The following is a 16,416-nucleotide window of genomic DNA, read 5'->3' as shown; positions in this document are numbered from 1 at the left end:
CCACTCATACCAATGAGATAATGGTGTTTAAAGCAAGGGCACTAATCTCGCAGTGTTTTAATTGGATGGGCTGTTATAAGCCATTAAGCATTACCTAGTGACGATGAAGAACAGTGCACACTGTAGACATGTAGAGTTATGATGCAGAAAAAAAACCTTGTTGCGAGTGATATCATGTGACTGCTACATCGCATTGAGGCAGCTGTTCCTCTGGTAGGATGATGGTGAATTGGGATTTCCCAGTGGGTTGAGGTCTTAACTCTGCCGTTAGCTTGGCAGACTACGATTTTTCAAGATCATCCTAGCAGCTCTATGAGGCCGTGATGCATTTGTACAAAAAAAACTATGAGATTTATAAAATCTCAAATTTGATTCTTAGCTGTTATGGTTCAGTTAATGTAAAAATGATACTGGCTGAAAAAACAGTGGTTGTTATGTACTAATATGCTCAGATTAACAATGTTAGCATGCTGTATAGCTAAAGGGGAATGTTTACCGTGTTCAATGTCTTAGCTTATCGTATTAACATGCTAACCTTTGCTGAAATGCAAGTAGGCCTTTTTCACAGCATTTAGACTTGGCATGGTAGCATAAAAACTGGCATTTGTAAAAGCATTATTCAAGCAGGCCTCTCAAGGGTCATGCAGCAGCGCCGCTCTCACTGTGGAACTGGCAGGACTCAAGCACGTCTCCCCTGGAGTTCAGTCGAGCTGCTACTTAAAAATATAAAAAGAAGAAGTCTGTCTTGCCTGTCTTCAAAACTTGAGAGCCCTGTTCAAGTGTCCCATTAAGACATGACAGTGTAACAGTTGCACTGTCAGGACTCTGAAATGGAAGCAGATAAATGGCAAGCCATCAATAATGTAATTATTTACACCGGTACTTTTCCTGCTGTGACATTTTAATACATGTCAGATAACTTTAGGGAAAAAGGCCTGACAGGAAATATCACATAGTCTACATGCTATCGTCTCTGTGAGGCTAACTTCATTATAAACAAAAACAAACTGTATGGTGGATAAGTTTGATTTTTTTAGTGGTCATGGTGAATTTAGGTTAATGGAAAAATAGTAGTGGTCGGTAAGGCCAGAGATGTTGAGAAGACGCCGCAACTCATACTAATTTCCTGTGTTTGTGTCAAGTGTGGTTCTTCACTTCACCCTAAAATCTTTTTGACACCTTAGTGGCTCAGAGTGTTTCCAGGGTGTGTGTGTGTGATCCCTGAGTATGCTGCTGGCTTTCTATCTCAGTCATAGAACTTTTGATCCAACCAAATCCCGTTCACCACACTTTCAAATGAGGCAGCGACCATTTAGGAGCTGAGAAAGTGTGCACCATTACACCACTGGCGCTGCCTGAAATAGCTCTATAGAATCTTTAGTGAGGCATTGGTTGTAATGCTATAGCATGCTCACAATGGCAATACAACAACTATATCAGTCATATAGGTATAATGATAACGTTTCATTTCATAGACGATGAGCAGTTAGTTTTCGGTGGTCATGTGACACACTGTTTATTTGATGATGGTGACTAGTGGTGCATCACATATTACACTAAAAGCTCCTGTTAGTGGTCTGTAAGTGTTAAAGTGAAACTGATTCACAGTGTCTGCATATTAAGACAGAAACACAACTCTGACCGTCGCTCCACATGTATTGGCTCTTTATTTCCTGATGTCTTACACTGCCTTTCTGACTTTCCTGCATGAGACACTTACACCACTGAGCAGGTCCTTCACTGATGGACTGATACATCTGCAGTGTGTGAAGGAGAAGAACCTCAGTTCTTTTCTTTCTGCAGCAGTCAGACTTTACAACCAGCATGGCTTTCACTGAACACACACACACACACACACACACACACACACACACACACACACACACACACACACACACACACACACACACACACACACACACACACACACACACACACACACACACACACAGACACACACATACACACACACACACACACACACACACACACACACACACACACTGATGACCAGTCTCTTTATTTATCACTTTTTGTGTTTACTTGTCACTTGTTACTGTTTTTAGCTATTTTTAACTGTTTAACTTGTTTTATACTGTGTATATAGTCTATTACTGTATTTTGTATTTTGCGTCTGTTATTGATGTTCTTGTTATTGCCTGTACATTTCAGCCCTGTGGGACTATCACTGTAGGATTATCTTTTCTTATCTTATTTCTTCTTTTAAATTCAATCCCTGTCGCTTTCTCTTTCCACAAGAACCTCCGTAAGATGGATGAAGGGTCATCAGAGGATCCTGGCAGAGACCTGAATGAGCTACAGAATGCTGACTGGGTAAGCAACTAGACTCCTGCCCTCTGACTTCTAGCATCAACTGATCATTTCTCTTGATCAAAGCCTAACTCTCCTTAAATAACCACCTATTGATATCAAAGATCCTCTGTAGCTGCCTATTCACAATAAGAATTCTTTATGGATGCATGTCATACTCTAAATAGGCAGTAATTAAAGAACTTCTCATGAAACCTGTTGAGGTGGATAGAACTGCTCATCCTTTCTCTGTGTGCACAGAGGCCAGAGCACAGATGATTGCTATTATTCAAATAAATTCCTATTCAAAGGGTCATTATATTTTCTACCTGCCCTATTCCATGTTGACCTTTGCTTCCTCCACCAGGCTCGATTCTGGGTTCAGGTGATGAGGGACCTGCGTGAAGGGGTCAAGCTGAAGAAGGTGCAGGAGCGTCAGTACAACCCTCTGCCCATCGAGTACCAGCTCACCCCCTATGAGATGCTCATGGACGACATCCGGTCCAAACGCTACAAACTGCGCAAAGTCATGGTCAGTGTCCAGTTTGGACCAGTCTTGTACTTCTGTTATACCATTGTTCCAGGCCGTTGGGAGATTTCTTGGAAAAGCTTGTAATTCTGTTACGTAATCTTATGATGGGGTGACGCTCTTTTGGATACCAGCACAGTGCTTGACTCATTGATTTGGTGATAATGAGGCAGGTACAGGTATATGATTTTCACACTTTTCACCCTGAGATTGCAGTATTACCTCAAGAGATGTTACCAAAAACATCATGGAAAACACTGCCTGTCTGGGAGTAATGTACATATCCATAATAACACAAGGATGGCTGAGATTTTGCTGCTTTATTCTAGCCAGGCTAATGATCTTCTTTAAATCTCAAGAAGATTTGGTCTGGGAACCACCCATTAATTTTCTCGTATTTGAGGCGTGGTTTATGATTGTCAAGAGCTGTTTATTGGGCGCTACGAATGTCTATCAAATGCGTCTGTACATAGCTCATAGCCAATCGAATAAATTATACCAGATGACGAATGCAGAGCGACTGAAATTCACTGGGAGGAGGAAGAAGACAATGGATCAGAGATTCATGTGTACACAATGGCGTTGAGCAAGAATTGCCATTTGTGCAAGACAAACATGAGGGAAGAAGGTAGCGCTAAATATGGACACTCCACAGACATGTTTGTATCGAAAAAAAACATGCGAGCCGAAGATGTAAACACACTACGAGCTTTGGTGTGTTGCATAGATGTCGTCATCGTCTCGCTGTCCCTCCCTGTTCTGTGATTGGTTCCCTCGCTGAGGAGAAAATCGGATCCATGGAATCCAGGCTGCCGAGCAGGGCGCAATGAAATGTCATTATCCATTAGTGTTTTGGTTTTTTTACATTTTACAGACTAAACAATTTATCGATTAACCCCCAAAATAAAAAATTGGATGGACTAATTGATAAGGAAATGAATCATTAGTTGCAGCCGTTGCTGTTTGAAGTTGTTAATTTCGTAATCTTGATAATTAACACTTGTCTTTTTTCCTGTTCTGTTGGTTCAGATAAATGGAGACATCCCACCCAGGTTAAAGAAGAGTGCTCATGAAGTCATCCTGGAGTTTATCAGGTCTAGACCACCTCTCAACCCTGTAAGTACAATTTAAGAGCTGGACCCTGCACACGCATTAACATGCACGGTTGGCCTGAGAGGGAAGACCCAAGCAGGGAAAAACAGACAGAGGGAGACAAACACAAGCACAAGGGGAGGACTGCCAGGAATGGGATCCTGACATTCTGCATGTATTCTCTATTTACCTGGTATCTGGAGAGAGACAGGGACGTTTCTGGGGGTAGGCTTGGCCCACTTGGGTTTTTGACCCCTAGCCAAATAAATTCTGCCGTCCCCATCCTGAAAATGCTGATGTGACATGGCTAATGCCAGAACTACCATGACTATTAATTGATAAAAATAGATGACACCATACGTTTAAATGTATGGTGCAAAAGTTTCATAAGTAATCACCGCTAACTAAAGCTAATGGGAAATAGTGCCATGTCATCGGCTGTTTTGGATGAATCCCATACTGTGCCTGCTACATGGCACCTATTTGGCATAATATTGTGGGAACGACTAGACGTCACACTGGGGTAATAATTTTTATTTTACATTTCATAGGTAGCTTTACTTTTGCTCTGACTTACCCAAGGGTTTCAAATGATTGACCTATAAAACCTGCTTATATAAAAACTAAAGGTTTGTGCAGCTCACACTTATATACGTTGTTTTCCCTGAATCTCTACAGTGGATGTCGGGAGTGAAAAGTTAGCATGACTCACAGAATTAAACAAAAATATAAATATTGGGGCGGCCTGTGGAACAGTGGTTGGAGCGAGCGGGTCAAGGCAGTGGGCGCGGGTTCGACTCCGACCTGCGGCCCTTTGCTGAACGTCTCCCCCTCTCTCTCTCTCTCTCTCTCTCTCTCACCACATTTCCTTTCTGTCCTATAAAAGAAAATGCTTTAAAAACAAATTATATATATAAATCTAAATATAAAAATTAATATTCTAGAACTTGTTATTGGATTAACATTAAAATTGAAGTAGGTAGCACTATTTCCATAACACCATCATATAAAAAAGTGTAAGAATTCTGTATTGAAATATAGTAGCTATATTAAAAGCCAGGTCAGCCTGTCTGTAAAACATGACAGTTGTAGTTTACTACACGGCAAACTCAGTGAAATGCTGCACTCATCAGTTCTCTGTCATTATAAATCTGAGTGCAGAACTTCTTTGGCAGGTGCTTTTCCAGCAGGGTGTTCAACTCTACATAAAGAACAGGAGATATGAGGAGGCGGTGATGAATATGCCTGCTGGCTTTAACATATTTACAGCAGTTGTTGTACTCCACTACTAACTCTCTGTCACTATCTGTATGTTCCATCATCACCCTGTGCTAGGTGTCAGCCCGTAAGCTGAAGCCACAGACTCAGCTTCCTCCAACGCTGCATGAACGGATCTTGGAAGAAATCAAAGCAGAGAGGAAACTTCGACCGGTGTCGCCTGGCGAGGTCCGCAGGGGAAGGCTGGGTAAAGAAACTTGCGGCTTCTATTTCCCCGCTCTTGTTATTTTTATTTGTTGCAAACACACACACACACACACACACATATATGCATACTCTCATGGACATGAAAACATACTTCACTCTGAACTGTAGTTTTTAAGCTGAAGTATGGAGCTGATGCTTGCATCTGATGGGACGAATTCAGATGAGAAATGTGTAGTAGCTTCATGTTTTGGTTCCTTTTACACTTTACTACACTATTATTTGTGCCTCTGCTCGTTGCTGTTGTAGCTAATGCTGCCGTACTTTTCATTTATGTTGCAACTAATGCCTATTATTGTTTTGTTGACTACACTATTTGCAATTTAGTGTTTGCTTTACATGGATAATACTGCTAAGTGTCTGCAATTCCTTTTATAGGCTACTAACAACCACTACTGTGTCTGAAGGGCAGTAATCTCTCACCATTGGCTGTGGCTTATATGAACTCTTATTATACCCCATCATGAAAGGGGTTATACATCACTGATCTGAAACTAGACAATAAGCGTGCTATACCCCTGCATGTCTTGCCAAGTACAAGCAGATTACATCCTTTAATGTATTACAGTAGGTCGTGCCTTAATTTACCTCCTAATTCCAAGCAGTAACTGTCCCATGCCATGCCCTTTTCTCGTTGCAGTAATTCGGCCACTTAGCATGTCTTTCAGTTTTGATGCGTCAGGTAAAGTCTACCCCGCTGCTTGTCTGGCCTTTTATCTCTTTCTGTTTCCCTCCTTGTTGTGGCTGCTCATCTGCTCTCCCAGCCTGCACACACTGCACATGCATCAAACATACTGTACACGGATCAGCACGCCGCACACACATTTCATGCCATGCTTCAAAGGTCGGTGATGTTTGGCTGTTGTACGTGAGGGTGAAACATCTCGATGTGGGATGCTGGTCAGTAGGAGGACACTGAGGACAGCTGTAGTTAGGGCACAGCGACCACCGAGGACACTGAGGTAACGCTCTTCTTATCTTCTAGAGGGGATTTTTGCAGCTTACACATGGTGGGCATTTTATAAACTGCTCACTTTACTCACATTTGACTGCTTTTAGCATAGTCCTTCAGTTTGGAAAAGTGAAATATAATATAATCAATAAGTAACAAATTAAAATAATTTTTACAAAATGCAAATTTAAGAATGTAAAGACTTTTAGGTTAATTCTCAACCAGGTGCACTCATACCCTAGATGGTACTGCACTTACCAGGGGGTGGCACTGCTAATTAAAGAAAATATCAGCACAAATGGATGTTAAGGATGCACACAAATATGATTAGAAATGATCTATTATGGCAATCACTGTAACCCTCCAAATATGATAGGCTGGCTGCACAATTTCTGAACAACCGTTGATTGCGAGTCTGCAAAAAGAAGTGGAGATAAAAAGCTGAAAGTGAGGATAAATGGTTGAAACACCCAGCTTCTGACTCTCTAAAGTGGAAAATAAAGGAAAAAGGGGCGAAACAGAAACTAGATCTAACACATCAATGTTTTTTCTGTGGTGAAATAGAGAACAATGTGAAGAACTGCATTAAGGGACTTGACTCAGTATTGTTGAGCTACGGTCCTGTAGGAAGTTAATGTTCCTTAGAAATCGTGCATCTGTCGGCGGCGGGTGTAACCCCCTCTCCCCTCCAGCTGTGACATGGTTTGTGTGACCTTATCCATTGTTTTGAAATGTAATGCTTTTAAAATAGCATTTACATCTCATAATCATAGGAGAAGTGTTCTAAGAACAATTTGGGATGCTACTGATGCATTATATTTATTGTCTATACTAACAGTAAAAATGATTTTGTATTTTGATTCTGAAAAATAACAGAAATCCAACTGACTGATTTTTTTCATCAGCATAAGCAGGGCTCATTTCATGTACACTTCTGCTGCCTGTGGGTTTTGAGGGAATCTAAGAAAGATTTAACTCAGCTAGCTGATTGGAGCCGATCACATTGTCTCACAGGCGGATTGGAGCATTTAAAGGGCTTTACTGCTCTAGGTGCTACGTGATTGGATACTGAATTACTGGACAGTGACTGTTTAAATGATGCGACATTATCGAGCAGAGTTTTATGTACACAGGCTTTAAGTTTTCAGGCACCATGATATCAGGCATAGAACGTCATTGTTTATTCTTTCTTGTTCTTTCACTGCTGAGTAGCTCAAATAGCTTATGGGGAATTCTGAAGGAAGAAATCACATTGCCTCAGTGGTCTTCAAATCTTTCTTTGAGGACATCGCTCTGGTGTTATAATCTTACTCAATGGTAGAAATGTAGCTGCCGTATGAGTACAGCTCATGCAATCTTATCTACAGCTCCTGTCAAACAAATGGATTATATCGCTGTCTGTTTGTTGCTGTGGATCTCTAAACAAATACTGCATGTCCCCTTCCATTATCTGTCAAATATACTGCTGTAACATGAATATGAAGTACCGGTAAACGTGTGCAGCCAGCCATCTAATCAAGGAATGAAAATGAACAGCTGAAAGAGTTACTGCCACCTATGTGTCTCCAAGAGTCATCCACTGCTTACAAAAGAGTCTTTCATGTACTCGGTGACTTTGCAGAATTGAATCAGGGTGCTGGCTGATGCTGTGCACAGCAGTGGACAGCAGTGGTCTCAGTAGTGCCGTGTGTTCAGCTTTCAATGTATACGACCAATTGACGGAGAGAGTTTTGATTGAAATCCTGCTGAAGCAGGCACATCAGAATAAGGCTGTGCTCCACTTCCCCTCCCACTGAAGCCAGTGTCTCTCATCACACCACAAGCTTTATCACCTCACGCAAACTCATTCATGCTATCCAATAATCTGTGTGTGTACAAACATCCCTCTATAATGGATCATCCTCATGCCGAGTGAGCAGTTTGATTCTCACTTTGCTCTATATTTTGTGGGGAGATGGTGCATATCTGTTAACACTTTAAGGAACATGATTAGAGTTTGAATCCAGAGAAAAGAAAATACATGCATGGCTCTTTGTGATGTTTCATGCACTTCTGGGTCCGTTCTCTTGTTTGGTGATTGCAAAAGGGCGATGGTGTGTCCAACTGAGCAATATATGGACTAATTTAACATTTTAGAAAAGGTGCTTATTCTCTTTCTTGCTGGAAGTTAGAGGAAGAGACCAACAACACAGTCATGTCTGTGCAGTAAATATGAAGCTAGAGCTACAAGGTGGTTAGCCTGTGAATGCTCTCATTTATCCAGGTCATCGTTAGCCCCAAAGCAATTTCAGTTAAATTGCTTTGGTCCAACGTTGACCAGTCCCAGCCTGGTCAGTTGCGTACATGAACTGATGAAGCCTCTTGGATGAGAGGTGAAAGGTCTTCCTAGACAAATAACCAAGTCCAGTTGCTTTGGACTGAAATTGCTTTGGGGATACAAGGTGGTTAGTTTAGCTTAGCTTAGCATAAGATCTGAAAGCAGGGAAAACAGCTAGCTTGTCTCTTTTTAAAGTTACAAACAGAATTAAAAAAAACATTTAAAGTCCCCCTCCACTCAAAAAAGTGTTTTATTCTGTTTCTGTCCTCTCAAATGTCTGACACTGACTATAGTGACTTGTATCTAAGCAAATTTTGTCACTAGAGAGGTGTTTTTTTCATTTCTGTTTCGCTAAAATTAGAAATTCAAACATGTTCCAGGCAGCTTTAGTTTCACTAATCCATAAACCAATCACTGTCTGATTTATGAAACACTGTTCAAAGGGAGAACAACTTTGATACACCTGAAACCTCCAGCTCAGAGTGAACTGTTGGTACAGAGAAAACACACTGTCATCATAGCTGTCAGCCACTGACACTTACAAGCTAACAAGCAAACAAACAACAAATGCTAACAAAAGATGCTAACCACACTCACTATTCTGACAAAACTATGACTTAGTTGCAGATCGCTAACATTAGCTTCATGGACAGGCAGCCCGAGCTCTGTGGCTGATTCTCTCTGATGTGTTTGGTCACCTCAGGCCTGCTCATCAACCTCTGATAGAAGCTAGAACGTAGTAACGGAAGATTCTCAAGCTACAACAGTTCGTGTTCAGATCTAAAACCCATAGAGAATCTCTGGAAAATCCTTGGCATCAAATTATTGTGTAAGAAACCCACTCCAGTTAGTGAACTGTGGAAGAGACTGAGTCAGAATGGACCAAGATCAAACCAGAGCAGTGTGAGAAACTAGTGATGTCCTGTGGGTGCAGATGTGCTGAAGTCATTCAAAGCTGTGGCCTCTACACTTCCTGTTCATTTTTGAATCCTAGAGAAGAAAACATTGTTGAAATCTGCTCTTCTGACACAATGAACACTGTTCTCTAATTAAAAATAACAATACTTAAGAATAAATCAAGTATTGATAATTTGTGCTCTAATTTGGATCTCCAGTGTATATGCTCATGAAGCCACCTTTAATTGAAAGCAACACAATGGTGTCAGTTAAAAACACATTATCAAAATGTAGAAAACAGGTTGAGGGACTGTTGGTCCAACACAAAGTAAACCAGCCACATTCAACCACACAAGAATGCAATGACTGCAGAGATTATGATATATTATTATTACCTCACAGTGAATGCATACCAAATGGTGGAATATTCTGATAGCTATCTTAATGAAGGAGGTGTCCTCTTTTAGGTTTTGGCAAAACTCGCAGTATGCCACAGGATTTGTTCCGTACTGGAATAGGTAAAGTATGAGCACTGCAGTGGTTTGGAAGGCCAGATTTACCCTTAACCTGATGGCCTTGTCTGTCTGCCTCCCTGGCTGTAAACTAATATATCCTCTATTATAATATTTGAATAGTGAAGCCAGATCGTACAATAAGGGTTAATTATGGCCGGTATGTTTTGGGTTAGTAAAGTCTAAAGCCTGATGGAGTCTCTTAAGTCTTAGGAAGGTTAGCTGTAGTGCAGCCATAGAACCAGAGCTCCTATTAGACGGTGAGCGTATGTGAAGAGAATAACCTGAAAGGAAAAAGGGCTTCAGGGCTCCCATAGATCCTATCAGCTGCAGCTTTTTATCCATCAGAAGCACTTCCTTATCTCCTCCTTTCACCCTCCCTCTAAAGCCCCTTGTCAGTTGTTTGTTTGTTTTTTTGTATTAACCCTTTTGCACTCCTAGAGTCAGGTAGCTTGTTAGGTGGTGACTTATCGTCAGTTGTTTCTTATCTTTAGACCTAAGGACTCCTCTCTTAGTGAAGAAGTACCCGCTGGCACAGGATTCAGCTGCTCTGAAAATCATCCTGAAAAAGAGTCATCCATGCTCTGTGTGTAACACCAGCCTACTGCTCTGCCCCCCCTCAGATCAACTTAACTCCCCCCTCCTGAACTCTTTGACAATGGCATGGATCTCAAACCTCAGTCCTCTGTATGGACCTTTTCAAAGATGTCAACATAAACATTCCAAAACAGTCCTAGTTTATTTCCTGTTGCAGTGTATGTGAAGGACACATCAGCTGACAGGAAGTTACCAAGGACCATGGCTGTTGCCTAGCAATGGAATTCTGTTGATGTTGTAAAGGTCTATAGGATTTATTGCATCTTTTCACCTTCGATACACTGGGATTTGAAAAGTAGTTTTCTCCTTTAAAGTTGTACTCCGTAAGATTTGAGTTGTTTCTTGCGGCCTCTGTGGCGGTAACATGTAACTGCAGGTGAGCCTGTTCTTTCAGAGCCTCCATCGTGTCAAATTCATGGTCGATATGTGTGTTGACTATTTTTATCTTACCTTTTTTGCTCTTTTGTAAACTTTATCACCTCTCTAGGGCGGCACAGTGGTGTGGTGGTTAGCACTGTCACGCGCAACCCCGATAGGGACAAGCGGTTGAAGATGGATGGATGGAGGGATTCACCTCTCTACTTCCAGTCCGTCCCCTATGTGTTCCCCCCTTAAATCCATACACACACATGTTCCTATTACACTCCTGCCCTTACTACAAGCCTGATTCAGAAGTTGAGGTTTCCGATTTGCAATTACAAGTGAACTTGTTGTGACTGTCAGCAGCGTCACTAACATGGCAGCTTATTTATATCTAGGGAGGAAATGTCACCACAGACACGGATATTGGAATAATCAGCAAAGAGGCAACAAGTGTTTTCATCAGTGGGTCATGTGATTAATCACCATTGTTTTAACTCACTGATGAACTTAAAAGACAATTAAATAGATGGAAATCTTACGGAGTACAACTTTAACAGTCACAATAGATTGAAAGAAAAACACAGGATGCAAGGAATCATATGAGGAACTGTTTTGAGATTCATGTCAAGTGCTTTTCCTCCTTTTGTCTGGATGACTCTCTCTTGTGTATGGCTCTGTGCAGATGAGTATAGTCCATACATGGGCAGGAGGACGTCCAGCTCTCTGTCTCTGAGCAATGGATCACCATTTCCCAGGGCAGAACCCTCTGGATCTCAGTCTGTACCTCAAAGGAAGAGGCTCCTGAAGGCCCCGAGCCTCGCCGAGCTGGACAGCTCTGACTCTGACGTCAGTATGACTTTGTGTGTTTGTGCATGTGGGAAATGGCATCTGGCATGTGCAGTATGTAATGATTTAAGTGTTTGTATATTCCATACATACAGGATGATATTTTTGGACGCACATCAGCCAGCAGCTCCAGTGTGGCTACATCTTTGATGGATGATACCTCCCCAGAGTGTGCTCTGGGAAAGAAAAGTGAGTCAGGAATTATTTCTTCATCCCTGTCACGGCTCAGTACACAGACAGTGATCAATGAGGCTTAATCTTACAGCCACGAAAGCCATGTTTTCTTACAGATTTGACTTTTTGTGCTGTTTATAATAATATGGTGAATTAACCATCAGTGGAATCTTTCCAGTTAAACTGCCCTCTGTTCTTTCTTTTACCTCTCTTTCCACCATGAACACCAGCTCCCCCCATGTTCCTGCCCATCTCTTCAACACCTCAGCCAGAGAGACGTCAAACCCCCCAGAGGAGACACTCCATCGAGAAGGAAACCCCGACCAATGTCCGACTGTTTCTGCCGCCCTCCAAAAAGAGCTCCAAGTCTCTGGTGAGTTAGACATCTTTCACCCTTCATAATGATAATACTGGAGTCATGACATTTTTTGGAAATTAACAATCTAATCATCTAATTGACAAATGGCAGAAATAGCAGTGGTAATCTGACAAAATCACATACTATGTGTAGTATTAGAGCATATTACTGTGGGCTCTCTGAGGACAGTGTAGCCTGGCAAAGTTCGAACCCAGAATCTGTCAGGTAATCTAATGAGGGAGCCAAAAAGTTGTAGAAATTGAGAATTGAGGAGGGAAAGTGAGCATCGGGTATTTACAGAGGGGACTGAAACTAAACACCCACTGTCATCTCTCATTCTTTTATTTGAGTGACGCCTCAAGATTTCTTCATTCTTTCCCTCTACTTTTTTATCACCAAATCTACTGTGTATTCTCACAATGTCTCCTGGTGTGACTTCATCAAGGGCAGGAACCTTCTTTCATTCAGGTTGGGATGGTAGCTTCATATCGTCTTTGGATCCTCTTCCTCCTCCCTTCTCCCTCCACTCTCCACCCTTTGCAAAGCTCCCACCCTATCAAGGCATCAAGTGTTGGGGTTAATGAAGGCAGTTTTTGCTCTGTGTAGGGGCGTTTACATCAGACGAAGAGAGTCGGCCAAGGTTTGCCAGTCTCTCTCAGTCCGTCCTAACAAGTGCAGCTGCCCATCCACTCCTAATGCTTCCTGCACCGCTAGAGATCATTTGCCTATAAAGCAGGCTGCTGCCATCATAGACGGTGTGATCACATAGCTAGTGAACAAGGTTATTTATTTATTTAATAATCATTCACTTCACTCCTTCGGATATCATTTCAACACTTGAGCACAAGTACATAGCTTCTGCTGAAAATCATTTAAATCTGCTCTAGTTTTGAACAAATCATTTTTGCATTTAAAATCAAGTGTCTGGTTTGACCTACTTGTCTATTTGTGGGACTGTAGATATAAAGACTCTGTTTAGGGTCCTTTTTTCATACATCTCTGAAAAAATAAAACCTATTCTAAAGTTGTCTGATGATTCTGTTTACGAAGCAGCGTGCAGTATCTGCAGGGGTTATGGGCCCAGCAGGAATTATAGTGTATTCACTGGTACTACAGCAGTCAGTCAGTGATCACCATGTGTGCATTTCAACAGGACGCCATGAGCAGCAGACCAACAAATCAATAACATTCATGCTTTTTCAGCATGAGCTGATTTCAGAATAATGATCAATATCACCCCAGAACATTAGCTGTACATTATTATATTGTAAAACCATAAAACACCTCCACAACTGATACAGCAACGGTTTTATTTGACAGAAAATTTCTCTGCACCATTTCCTACATTTAGAGTGTATTTAATTAGAGAAAAGAACTGATAAATTAGATCAATGTCGCTGTTTTGTAAGTAATAGACAGTACAGAACTGAAGATCTGTTTTAAGATCATTTAAAAACTGTTCTATTATAAAATACAATAGTTTGTCCACCAGAGGGCACTGACAGGTTTATTTTACACTGTAAAATGTCCTACTCAGTACACATGGCCACAATTCTCTAAAATATAAATTTAAAGTTGTACTCCACAAGATTTGAGATACGTTGTTTCTAGCGGCTTCTTTGGCGGTAAGATCTAACTAAAGGTGAATCTGTTCTTTCAGAGCCTCCATCTTGTCACGTCATACAGATCTGGTCACACATGCGCAACCAGATGCCTCGCCATATTAATATGTAAGAGGCTAAACAGCAACAGAGTGGCAGATAAGACAGGAACAATATGTAAGGAGTGTAAGAAGATAGTGCCTTGAGCATCGTAACGCAAATACATTACATGTGAGCTGAGCTTCTTTAACGTCAGGCTACAAGTTATAATCATAGTTGCCAAGTGACGGACCCGAAGCCTCCGTAGGTGACGAGCTGTCCACAGACTGTCTCTGTCGTCTGTCGGCAGCTCCCGAGCAGAGTGAAAGCAGAAATTTACTAAACCAAAATAACTTTCATGTCGGCTCCATGGGAAGAAATCCACAGTGTTTTACTGATTCATTGACTTTATTTCTCTACCCAGCACAGTGAGTGAGGCAGCGGGCGACACACTGACTGATCTCATGTAGAAGTCTGTGTAGATACGGTTCATATGTTAATACACATATACAGACTGATCTGATCAGTCAGTGTAGATACGGTTCATATGTTTAAAACACATAAACAGACTGATCTGATCAGTCAGTGTAGATACGGTTCATATATTTAAAACACATATACAGCGGGAGGAAACTCGGGTGTGAGTTGATCTACTGCTTGCGCTTACAGTACTCACAGAGGTAAAGTATAACCCACTCTATAACTCACTCTTTTGTGTGTGTCTGTATCTTTGTGTGTTTGTGTGTGTGTGTGTGCGTGTGTGTGTGTGTGTGTGTGTGTGTGCGTGTGTTGTTATAGGAGGAGTTCTGTTTCCCAGTGGAGTGTCTGTCTCTAACAGTAGAGGAGGTGATGCACATCAGACAGGTGCTGGTTAAGGCAGAGCTGGAGAAGTTCCAGCAGTACAAAGAAATCTACAACGCGATGAAGAAGGGAAAGGTAACTTGCTGCCTGTATCATGGAGAATAAAACAACACTGAGGAGATGCAGCTGGGCTGTACTGTTCTTGACCTCACTGTAAGGGGGGAGCACATACTGTATATATTTATTCTGAGTTACAACTAATTCCATTTGGTCAAACGTTTTGATGTTTGCATTGATTCCTTTTTACTCTAACATGATCTTTATCTTTCTTTTCCATTGCAGCTTTGCTTCTGTTGTAGAACCAAACGCTTTTCCTTTTTCACCTGGTCCTATATCTGCCAGTTTTGCAAAAAGTAAATCAACTTCCTTTATCTTTTATCATTTAAAGTGAAAGCTATTCAGAAGGAAGTGTGGCTGTTTTCCTTCATCACTTGATGTTTTTGCCCTCTCTTTTCTTTTTGCAGGCCTGTGTGTGCACAGTGTTGCAAAAAGGTAAATTAAATTGAATAAATCAAACAGCCAATCAGCTGCCGGTGCAGCAAAAACTCCTTCTTCCATTTGTTCTGATTATTCAGCTGACAATAATGTGTGCCAAGAGCTGAACTTTACTCTGTTTTAGAGAGCTCTACTGTTACCTGAGGATAAAAATGTGAGTTCAGTCAAGTGAGTCCAAACCAAATTCAAAATAAGGGAACAAACTGTTAAAGGTAACCCTTTCCCCAAACTAACTGTGTATCTTGTAGATCAGTCGACACATTATGCAATCATATTGTACTGCTAATGCTCTTAAATATATAATTTGTATTATTACAATGTTTCAAGATGCTTACTGGAGAAGATTTTAAGTCCTTACTTTAGAAATGGCACCTGAAAAGCTAAACCTCTGAGTTGTGAAGTTCTATAAAATGCAGACCAACAATAATCAATCAATAATCATTCTGCTTCTTCCCTCCCAGATGCGGCTGCCATCCAAACCTTATTCCAGTTTGCCCATCTACTCCATTGGCTCGACCAACACTCTCCCCAGGGAGAGGGTAGGTGCCATGGCTGTCATAGGACAAGGCCTCTCTGCGGTTGGGGCACTAGAGCCGTCTGCAGTGGGAGGGGCCACTGCGTCCCCCACTTTAAATGTAGAAACAACAGGAGCATCCAAAGGAGCTGGAAAAGCCTCTGGAGCAGCAGCTGCTGCTAAATCTGAGAAAGCCTCCAGCAGCCCAAAGCGCCACAGCATCCACAAGACCATGTCCAAGTAAGAGCTCTGAACACAGTTATTCAGTCTCAAGAGTGCATGGAATGTCCTAATGTAATACAAATGCTCTTGTAGAGAGTCCGATAGTATTACATATATTATGTATTTGATATATATTCCTATGACATCGGTAAAGTTGTCCCTAAGATCAAGACACATGCTGTAAAATATAACATTAAAAGAGTCCCAAAAATGCTGCAAATTTTGAAAACACACATGTACAAAAACTGAAAACAC

General features: G+C 41.4%; 1 protein-coding gene across 1 annotated transcript in view; it reads left to right on the top strand.

Moving 5' to 3' along the window:
• LOC310950260 (protein spire homolog 1-like) overlaps positions 1-16,416 on the top strand; it is a gene marked incomplete at both ends in the record, with an annotated part of 56,155 nt that overhangs the window by 37,708 nt on the left and 2,031 nt on the right. Inside the window, 14 exon segments of the mRNA XM_083917963.1 lie at positions 2,260-2,334; positions 2,678-2,842; positions 3,869-3,955; positions 5,267-5,396; positions 10,047-10,097; positions 11,734-11,897; positions 11,993-12,086; positions 12,302-12,444; positions 12,898-12,996; positions 12,998-13,069; positions 14,868-15,005; positions 15,213-15,283; positions 15,395-15,422; positions 15,887-16,179. Coding sequence (XP_083774089.1) covers positions 2,260-2,334; positions 2,678-2,842; positions 3,869-3,955; positions 5,267-5,396; positions 10,047-10,097; positions 11,734-11,897; positions 11,993-12,086; positions 12,302-12,444; positions 12,898-12,996; positions 12,998-13,069; positions 14,868-15,005; positions 15,213-15,283; positions 15,395-15,422; positions 15,887-16,179 — 1,610 coding nt within the window.

Source organism: Echiichthys vipera, assembly GCF_963691815.1.
Source record: "Echiichthys vipera genome assembly, chromosome: 8".
In the NCBI taxonomy this organism is placed as follows: domain Eukaryota; kingdom Metazoa; phylum Chordata; class Actinopteri; order Perciformes; family Trachinidae; genus Echiichthys; species Echiichthys vipera.
This window is presented reverse-complemented; position numbering and strand designations above follow the sequence as displayed.